The sequence below is a fragment of the Lytechinus variegatus genome, chromosome 14 (genome assembly GCF_018143015.1).
Source record: "Lytechinus variegatus isolate NC3 chromosome 14, Lvar_3.0, whole genome shotgun sequence".
Lineage (NCBI taxonomy): Eukaryota > Metazoa > Echinodermata > Echinoidea > Temnopleuroida > Toxopneustidae > Lytechinus > Lytechinus variegatus.
The window spans coordinates 2,359,034-2,370,133 of record NC_054753.1 but is presented as its reverse complement, the minus strand read 5'-3'; the positions used below and the strand labels follow the sequence as shown (position 1 = coordinate 2,370,133).

Sequence of the window (11,100 nt, the reverse complement as noted above, 5' to 3'; positions counted from 1 at the left end):
TCATTATAAAAATCATGTTTAAAAGTACAAAACAATTCGATGAAAAATTTTGAGTATAACAAGCTCACGGGAGAAGCATTACATATATTGAAAGTAAATAAAGACTTACAACTTAACCTTGTCACAATTTTACTGTTTCCCATTTTTGCAAGTGCCGCCCTAATTTCCCCATTTTAATAGCTATTTTCTTTTCTTGATCCTTATATTCTAAAATAAGTTTATGTATATCGTCAATGGTTGGTAAAACCCCCTCCTTTCTAAATATAAATAATATATATTTTACCATAAAGATAATAGTATTACAACTTTTTATTCTATTTGTATTGCCTGACAAACCAACAAATATATCCCGCCAATTCAAGTCCTTTATTTCATCTAATTCAAATCGCTGTATCAAAGTTTCCCATATCAGTTTGACCTTTAAGCAAGACAAAAATATATGTGAATATGTTTCCGTTTCCAGTTTACAGTACGAACAGAGATTATCTTCAACAAATCCAAATCTAAACAAATTAACTTTAGTGTAAATTGCCCCATGCAGAAGCTTAAATTGAAATTCCCTCTGTCTTCCAATTAATAATGTTATTCTTGGTCTAAAAAACATTCACTAATTTCTTTCTCTGTATAATTATAATTATTTTGTCCATCTCTTATCTGTAAATCATATGACTTTTGCAATTCTTTAATAAAATATTCATATATTTTTCTTGATAATACCTCCTTAAAGCTAATTTCCCTCCCCAACAGAAGCAAGTTTATATTATAATTAAGTCTATCTCACAAAATTGTATCGAACCTAAATCATTTCTCCAATCACTTGGAATTGCATGATATATTTCACCTATTATAAACAAAAGATCACTTCCCATACCAAGGTTCAAAAAATATGCGACTGGTTTAACATGTCCATTGTCAATGATATGTTCAACCTTAATTAACCCTTCTAATAAATCTTTATCAAATATCATTTTATTTTTTATACAAATATTCTTATTATTGAAAATGATTGGATTTTTAGAACCATTGAAATGTCTTAAATTATCAATCTTTTGCCAAGCATCTAGCATTTCCAAATAATAAGATGGAATATTCAACTTACTTTTTATCTTTTTCATTTCATAATCACATAGAAAAATTAACCTTCCTCCAACTGAACTTAGGGAATAATCAAAAAATAACTTCCACCCCAGATTTCTTTCTCCATACAAAAGTCTTTTTACCCACATTATACGCTGCGTTCTAACAAATATTTCAAAATTTATCATTTTAACCCCACCACAATTATAATTCTGATACATAATTTTTCTTTTAATACGATCTTTCCCTCCCCATATAAAATCAAATGATAATTTCTCGATTTCTATATACACCCATGAGGGGACAACAAGGATGGATGAAACATAATTTAACTTTGTCAATGCATATGTTTTCAATAAATGTATTTTTCCCATAATAGTCAAGTCTCGTTGTTTCCACCAACCTAAAAGCTTTTTTATTTTACTTAATATTTCTTTATAGTTCAGATCATCTTTTAATCTAAAGTCAACTGAAAATATTACTCCTAAAATTTTAACTTCCTAACATATTTGCCAAATACATATACAGGGTCATTTGTTTTTCCATTTTCCTTACCCATGTACATAAAATGTGTCTTGTCCATATTTACCTTTAAGCCACTGACTTTTTCAAATTCTTCAAAAATATAATGCAACCTTTTTATTGAATCCATGTCTTTCAAAAAAATTGTCATATCATCGGCATACAAGACCTGTCTTATTTCATGCTCCCCAAAACTTATCCCTTTAATCATTTTGTCCCTTCTTATTTCATGTGCCAGTAATTCTATTGCAATCAAAAACAAATAGGGCGAAAGTGGGTCACCTTGTCTGACCCCTCTTTCTACATTAAAGGTAAATGCTAGTTTTGGTAACGATATCAAAATGAGTTCGTACAGAATCCAATGAAATGACCACCAAAGTGTCTGTTTGTATAAATAAAACGCATGTGCCAAAGAATTCTGGAAGAAATCGTGTAATTGCTGAGAAATCAGCAAATAAGCACAGGAATCGGGTAGGGCGTCGGGCCCGACGCCTAAGCAATAATTATACATTGTCCCACGTGCGCTTATCTGTGTTGGGGATCTTCGGCGTGAACATTTTTCAGCGTAGATTTCAAGATTTCACAAAGTTCAGTTAAATAAATGTAACAGTACCAGATCTAGATCCTCGATGATAAACTGACAATTAAGCCTTGTTTTACAGACTTTCTCATGAAATCAGTGTTTACTGCAACTACTGGAATTTCTCTTTAAAGTATCCGGTGGAATACCCACCATTCATAACACAACTACTTATATCCTTATATAGTATTTTCACCCAAGAACAGAATGACTCCCCAAAACCAAAAAATTGAGTGCTTTCAATAAGTATTGATGAGAAACAGAGTCAAACGCTTTTTCAAAATCTACCGCAATCAAAAATCCTTGTCCTTGCTCCAAGTAATGTCTAGAGTAAAATAATATATCTTCTATTAGTCGAACTGCTTCCCCAATATTTCTATCTTTTATGTATCCCACCTGATCATAATGAATTATTTCGTTTAAAACCTGTTTGATCCTTGCTGCCAAAACCTTGGATAATATTTTGTAGTCTACATTTAATAACGTAATGGGTCTGTAATTTTTAATATATAAAGCATCTTTTCCTTCCTTCTCTATCAATGTGATAGTCCCTTGTTTTTGAGAAATTGTTAATTCCCCTCTTATATATGTTTCGTTTAATACTTCTACCAACAAATCCCCTAACACTGGCCAAAGTGTATCATAAAATTCTACGGTAAAACCGTCATTTCCAGGTGACTTATTCCATTTCATTTCTTTTAACACCTTAAAACATTCTTCTTTTGTTATTTTACCTTCACATAATTCTCTGTTCTGTTCACTTAACTTTCACTTTAACGTTCTGTTCACTAACTGTTCACTTAACTTTAAGACTTCGTTAAAAAATAATATACACACGCACCCCCACGCACCCTCCCACGCACCCTCCCACACACACCCTCGTACATCCTCCTTCAATCTCTCGAACAAGACACTACTCATGGAAATCAGAAGTGACAACAGGAACCAATGGAGCATATGATTGCGTGCATTAGTGTGTTTGGAGTGTGTGTGGGTGTGTAGGAAAAGTGGGTATGCTAATTGGTGTGCGTGTGTGAGTGTTACGTTAATTTGGGTGTGTGTAAAACTTTTGAGTTTGATATTCTCTTATTTGTTTAGTCATCATTTCCCCCAATTACGGCGCCATGCATGAAGCATATAAGAAATCCTTTTTTTAACAGAAATGTAAAGTAGTGCAGAGGCCGTCATATCACCTTTATCAGATTCATATCAATCATGGAACGTCATAAACATGAACAGAATACTGAATTTTGTAGCACAACAGCAAATGAACAAAACATGTGACACCTTTGATTTGAACCCTTTTAGAGTTATTGAGGCACCTATAATGATGTACTTGCACAGTAGGTGCAACGATTTACCTTTTACGCTAGAAAAGTCTCACATTCTTTAAAATGTGTTTCTAGGGTAGAATCACAAATCGTGCAATGTTCGAACCTTACTTTACATCTTAAGAGGGCGAAAAAACTTATCTAGGCTAGTATTCTTTTCGTTAAACAACTTTGAAGATCAGTGGTTTGTTCTCTGATACAAGTGAAAATATGGCGCCATTCTGTCAATGAAATAATTCATAGACCTACAGAATACGGCAGACATCAGGAACTGGTCCTGTGGGTTGTGTCCACTGTACCAAACACCTCCCGCCGCAAGAATTTGGCGGTCAGAGGATAATTGAAGCTAATGGAGGTCTGAAATAAAATTGTCGAAAGGCGATGAAAGCATCCGCCACATCTGCGAGTTCCCTATACAAATCACTTCGAACACTTTTTGTTTTTAATGACGGTATTATACCAAAATATGATTTTCTAAAAAAATATGTTTTACAATGCAATAAAAGTCAAATAAAATCTCGACAGATGGGAGGAGGCAAGTGAATTGTGTGTAATAAGAATTGAATTAAACCGCATAATGGAAGCACAATCGCAGTGAGTGTTAAAAATGAAAATTTACCAAATGATGCCCTACAAAACGTTAAGAAGGAAAATTTCCCAAATCAATTCTAAAGTGCTAGAAATGGTTCAATGTATAAGACCCTTTCTTTTCGGTCGCAGGAAATGCGATCTAGAGCAAGAACACCCTAGTAAGACTCCAATATCTGCTATTTGTGTGTGGACCGTGCGTGTCTGCGTGTATCCGCTCAGAAGGACAACTTAATTTGTCACGGATGGATTCCTTATATTCTCGAATAATGTCGTTAGGGTTTGCCATAATGATGCGATTGTCAAGGACCGCGTTTCCGGTCGATCTTCTTCATTTCCTGAATTCATACGACAGGTTCTCCTTTCGACCACTTGAAGGGTCGAATGAAGAAAAAAAAACATAAAGTATAAAAGGGGATAGTGAGAGCGGAAGCAAATTCATCTCGTGTTTTGGATGTCTTCGTCTGGTATCTCTCGTTCTTCCTCAATAGCACGCATCAATATAGGGGTGTACAGTGAGTTTGGTCTTCTGACATGTCTAAGGGAAACATATTAAGGGGAAACGGAACTGACTCTGACTTCCAATCCTATCAATAATAAGAAGAAAAATGTAATATATCAGGGGTAAAAAATAAAAAAAGAGAACGATTGGGAGAGATGGGAGGGGTGTGAGTAAATTTTGAAGAAAAAAATAGAAATACACACGCACACACACACACACACACACACATATTTTTTAAGCTGCTTATAGCAACCATGAGCTTCGAATTCATGGATTTTTTGGTCCGACGATCGGAGGGAAGGGGGGGGGGGTGAGAACAACCGTTCTATAGCCTCTACCAAATATGAAATTCAAGGGGCACGCTACCCCCCCCCCCCCTCCCCGTTTTCCGATACCACCGCCAATGCGTGGTAAAATCTCGTCAATAAAGGTGCAACCCCCACACTTACACTCCAGTGTCTCATCGAGAACTGTTTTCCGTCTTGACAACAACCGCCGTGGTATTCCCACCCCATCAAATTTCATCAATCTACAAAAAATGCAAGTGGATGATAATATGAATAATATCAACCTACCTTTTACAGTATATAGAAAAGAGATGAAAATATCGTGGAAATGATACCACCAAACCTAACTTGTAAATTCCCCAAAATGATTACAAAAATATGTTACTTAATGAAGATAGAAATGCGCAACGATGTTTTTCAGGTGTCAACCATGCCACAAAACTTGGTAAAAAAACCCAATTTGGAAAGAAATAAAACTTATATACATCTATATAGATATATAAGATACATATGAATAGTCGTGATTAATTTGACTAAAGTGTTCGAAGTCAGGCATGATAATAGAGTTGAACAATGAAAAAAATACTAATGTCATACAGTTGAAACCAAGGGCAATTTCAAATAGAAATTAAGTATAGAGCAAAATTTTAATTACTTCGTATTGAGAGAGACATATAAACAATCCCCTCCTTAAACAAGTTGATTTTCAATAATTCTCGGCTCGGCGATATGGATCCTGCGATTACTAGGCCTTTATTAGAGCGATCCATCTGTTCCTGGAAAACAGACGTTTTCTTCAATTAAAACGACATATCCATCTGAAAGAGGAATCGCAGTAATGACCTACCACATGGCAGTGCTCTTGTACCCGTACTGTTTAGCGTCTACACCAACAACAAGATAGTGAACGAATCAACCATCTTCACTGATGACCCTGTTTGATTGTCAACTAATAGAGGGTTCTTTTCGGAATAAGTGTTGTCTTTTCCACTTTCGAAACCACGACCAGAAAGAAAAAGGAGTTGACCTTCAGGTGGAGTAGTATCTAGCAGGGAAAAATAAATCTAGTCAGTGCGTTAAAAAACCCTGTCTAGATATTTTATTAAGACAATGAATTTCCTCACGCGCATCACACCATACCTAAATGTTAATTTCTGAAATGTCTTAAGTCACACAGTGTGTATTAGATTGCAAGTATTTATATTGCGCACATATCCACCTTGTTAGGTGCTCAAGGCGCTCCTAGATTACCCGGCTAAGCTAGGCGTTCATAGCGCACACAGCTTTTTAAGGAATGACTTCCTACCGGTACCCATTTACCTCACCTGGGTTGAGTGCAGTACACTGTGGATCAGTTTCTTGCTGAAGGAAATTACGCCACGGCTGGGATTCGAACCCACGACCCTATGTTTCAATGTCCGAAGAATCCACTGGGCCACAAAGCTCCACGCGTATGCGTGTAGGCGTATGCGCTCTAGGGCTGCATTAAAAGTAAATCATCTAGTCATCATGCTTTCAGTGTGTCATCTTCCGGCCACGCCAATGGGAACACTCATATCGTATATTGCACTTGGTAACGAGACATTAATCCAGATTTAGCCCAAGGGTTTGTTTTAAAATCGTGGGTGTTTATTGTAAATTACACGATGCTATTAACTCACTTCATCAAAGTAATAGCTTGAGATCAATCCGAGTGGAATTGATTTTAAAAGGCACTAGGGAAGGGCATATATGAAAGCTGAAAAAGGGATGCATCGTCCGAATTCTGAATCCATGCTACATTATCGCATTTCACGCCTACGAATGGATGGAAGGGCAAAAGTGTATCACGAGAGCTATAGTTCACCAGCCGATCACTCGCTTGACTGGTATCGATTCGCCGGGGACTTTCTTCATGATATAGTGTATACCCACGACTGGTTAGTAACCCCCCCCCCCTTCATCTCACCGAAAACAAACACTCCTTCATTCTCATGCCCTTAAAATATTACTACCCACCGACTGCATCAATCAGTCTGTGCTCAGCGTTCACCGGAGAAACACTAAAAGACAGGTCTTTAATTTCGCGCTCCGATAGCCGTGTAAAATCAAGTGGATATAATCACCTTCCTAGTCTGGGATGCTGAAAGACATAATCTTTGTAAAAGTTGATCCGGCAAATCTGTGCGTTGCATATAAAACATTCAACTCTATTTGACAAACCACATTCTAAAAAGGGTCGCGGTTGCTGTGACTATTGCACTTTTGATATTTTATGAATGGAATCGAATGCTGCATTTCGATCTCATGTACCGTTGCGAATACCTCTCTTGATTCTTTATCGGAAATACCTGCATTTTTCTTAACGAATTGTAGAAGTCAAATTTTACGCCATGTGAGCAGACTGAAAAGCAAGTGACGCTTTTATTCTCCATTTCCCGTCAGATATTCCGGAGACGGCATCGTGGTGGAGCGAAAATCTGAAATATACGCTAAAAGCACGTACAGTGTTACATTTCATGCCAAAGGATAGCAAACCTGACAAAATGAAAGACGCGAGGTAGGAATGCAGAATTATTCACTTTGAGTTAATTCTTACGGCCGTTGGCTCTATAAAAAAAAGTAAAAACCGATGGTACCCTGGGAGAAGGGGTCTTCGTCTTTAGTAGATCATGAAGTAATCTGATGTTGAGCTACTGCTCGGAGGAGTCATTTAAAGCTCGGAAGCACCACCGCAAGCCTTATCACTTTATGCTTACCCCTCGCGGCGGAGTTTAGGGGACTGCGATTTGACAACTCAACCTGATAACGGTGCGCAAGCGTGAGATTGTACATGGCCAGCTGCAGTGTGATGCTATGAATGTATGGTATGGCTGGCGGGTTGGGAGCAAATCACATATACATAACCAAACACTCGAACACGTGGGGTAAATAGGACTATTATTACTCGTCTTTGCTCTCCTGCCGCTCCTCCATGCGTGGGTGAAGCACCTTGCAAGGTACCCGATTTACCTGTAACGACATCGCTGCATTAGGAACCTTACCTGGGTGGATAAAAAAATGGGAGATGAAAAGGAAACCGAGTACATGTCTGTTGCCGTGGAGGAGCCTGGGAAAAAGACAGCCAACAGCACAAACTCAAGAGGCAAACCTACATCGATTAGGGCTCATGGTGTTAAGTGTGTGAAAAAGCGCACCACCCTGGAAAAATTCCTCCTCTTCCTTCTCCTCATCGTTCTCTTCTTCGTTCTCCTTCTCATCATCGTTCTCGTGACAAAGAGCAGAAAAGGTAGGGTATGATGAAAATTCTTCACATTATCTCCTGATGTTTGCAGGGATTTGGTGTTTTATCTTACGTTGTTATCCTTATATCCGTTTTCTGGCTGATTTGGTCTGTAACTGTTACATAATATACGTCGATTATCTATAGAAATTAACGCAGTTAAGAGCACCTACGGGTAAACAAAAAAAAATACCATTTTGAAGAGGTTATCAAGTAATAATAATGACTATTAGATAATCATGTATTGCATGCGTACGTTTTATATAGATTTTCATAGTTTTACATACCGTATCTTTCTATCAACCACGGCTAAATGTTTGCACTGGGAGTTTCTAAGATGGAATGGACACCCTAGCATTGTTGGGGGGGGGGGGGGTGGGGTCGTTAGATATGTTCCTCTTGTATGTTATATATCCAGGTCGAATGGATTTCGATGAAAATGTGTCTTTGACTTCAGTCGATATTGATAATTTGACACTCTTCGAGAAAGTCCTCGCCGTTTGGGCTTTTTATGTAAAAATAACGACGATCATCTGTTGTACATGATTGTGACAAGAGCAAGACACTCGTATTGGAAGATGAAAGAGGGAGCGAGACAGACAGTAATATAGGGAGGGAGTGGATGAGAGAGCGAGAAAGAGAATAAAGCAAATGAAAGAGGTTTTTATAAACATAATAAAGAGAGATATGGAAAAAAATCAATGTATTAGATAATTATACTGTCCAAGCAATAAGTCACGGAGCTTTCTATTTCAATTTCCTTCTTTTGTTTTGGTGATGCCGCTTTAAATAATCATAATTTAACTAATTATGATATATTTATACGCCCCACATGACCTTGGAACATCTGGAATGCGTTTTATCAACATGTTTACCTGTGAATTTACCTTGGAAGTAGGCATAAAGTTATACACCACTAGCGTACCACTAGCATACTGCCCCCCCCCCCCCCCCCCGACGAGTGACAACCCATGCAAGGGACGTATCCCTGCCCCCCCCCCTCCTGACGAGCTTGAAGACCTTTTTTTTGCTTGACAATTTTTTTTTCTGGTACGAAATCCTATATTTATAGTTGAAGACCCTTTTTTTGCTTGTCAAATTTTTGGGCGGACGAATTTGCCCCCCCCTGTGAAAATGATAGGTACGCCACTGTTATAAACAACTCATTTGCCCCTCCGTATCCGAACGCTGGATACAGAGTTATTAGATCCTACACCTTGTCTAACAATGTGTAGGATCTGAAAACTTTCCTTGTTTCTGATTGTCTGAGAGGTACTGTTACTAAAGTAACTGTCTGAAAACATCTGACAAGTCCTTTTACGAAACACTCCCCTGATTACGGTTTTACTGTCAAAGCGCGACCATTGGTGCAACCGAAGTGCCATATACATGTAATTTAAATAATATTTGCTCAATGAAAATCCTTTAAAATATTATCTTTCTGAGTAGCCCACTAAATTCAAGCCTGTTCTAGTTCGTCCCCCTTAAAAAAATCACAAATATAAATCTTTACTTTTTTTTACTTGCCATGCCAACTTCGTTATTGATTGTATATAATGGTAGTATAGTAATATTTATATAATTAAATTTATTTGTTTCAATTGAAATGATGGTTCAATCTGATGTATCGCGTTAACCTCATTCCTTTCAACAAAATATGTATTTCGCTGAAAATAGAATAAATGATTTTTTTCCTACTTGACAATTAATATTTATATTACAATCTTTCCCCAAAGATCAAGTCTGAGCAAACTAAAGTCTGATTGCTGTTCCGTAACGTATTACCACTAAAAATGAAATAGGATAATAAAAAAGAAAAGGAGATAATTGTTAGTGCCACCTAATTATAAAACAAGTAAAACAAATTACTGGTATTAAAAATGATATCCTTCTATTAAGTGGCGTACCTAGGATTTTCCACGGGGAGGGGGGCAAATTCGTCCGCCAAAAAACTTGACAAGCAAACAAAAATGTATTAAACCAAAAATAAAGGATTTCGTAACATAAGAAAATGCCCTCTGCCCCCCGTAGGTACGCTAATGATCCTAATGCTGCCCCCCCCCACCTCCTTTCCCTACATCACACATATCAAACTATTTTTTTATCTTCCATTGTGTCTAACTTTATTATGTACAAGAATTGGTTGGACTGAATTAAACGAACAACTTTTTTTTATCTTCCATTATGTCTACCCTTATTATGCACAAGAATTGGTTGGACTGAATTAAACGAACACGTACATTAAGATTGAACTTGAAAAAAGAGATATATTAACTTTTTTTTCCCACGGCTGTGAGAATGGGTCTCAAACATTCTTTCTTTGATTACGTTTGGCTAAATCTTATCAGTATAGTATTTCTAAGCAATTGAAATGTTTTTGTTAAACCCCAGCACATGCGCCGTTCTGAAAGAGAGCTGGTATTTTGGGTGTTTAGACGAATTGGGTCAAACAAAAGTAAACGTCATTTGCGCGGCCTTGGCAGGAGAATCTACAATTGAAAAATGGGTCTTGATTTCTCCCGGGCGATTCCTTCACAAACGAAAGCGTAGGTGGGCAATTCGAGCAGACTTTCCCAAAATGGTGGAAATATGCTCCATTCAAAAGGCAAAGAAGCGAAATAATACAATGGAATGTATTCTTATGGAAAGGAAATTAAAAAAAAAATTGTCGAAGTATTCCAAGTAGTATTATCATATCTCATACATGCACAAACATAGCATTAGCCGATTTACAAGGTTGCCTGGAGCGTGCCATCATGGAATTCAATCTCATTTTAGATTCAATTTCATATTATGTAAAGATCTCAACGCATATTTTGTTACATTGGCGTTACATTTCACACCGGGGAGGTGGTTGATGTTTGAATTTTCTCTTTGACACACTGATTAACATCAAAGACCTAACGAATGAATTTTCTTTTTTTCATGAGCTATAGATCATGTTCCCATTC

The 11,100-nt window shown here is 37.2% G+C and overlaps 1 protein-coding gene across 1 annotated transcript in view; it reads left to right on the top strand.

Moving 5' to 3' along the window:
- Nucleotides 1–7,708: 7,708 nt before the first annotated feature.
- Nucleotides 7,709–11,100, top strand: part of LOC121427849 (neprilysin-like) — a 34,253-nt gene continuing 30,861 nt past the window's right edge. The window contains exon 1 of the mRNA XM_041624421.1: nt 7,709–8,155. Coding sequence (XP_041480355.1) covers nt 7,927–8,155 — 229 coding nt within the window. The 5' untranslated portion in view covers nt 7,709–7,926. The remainder of the gene's footprint in view (nt 8,156–11,100) is intronic.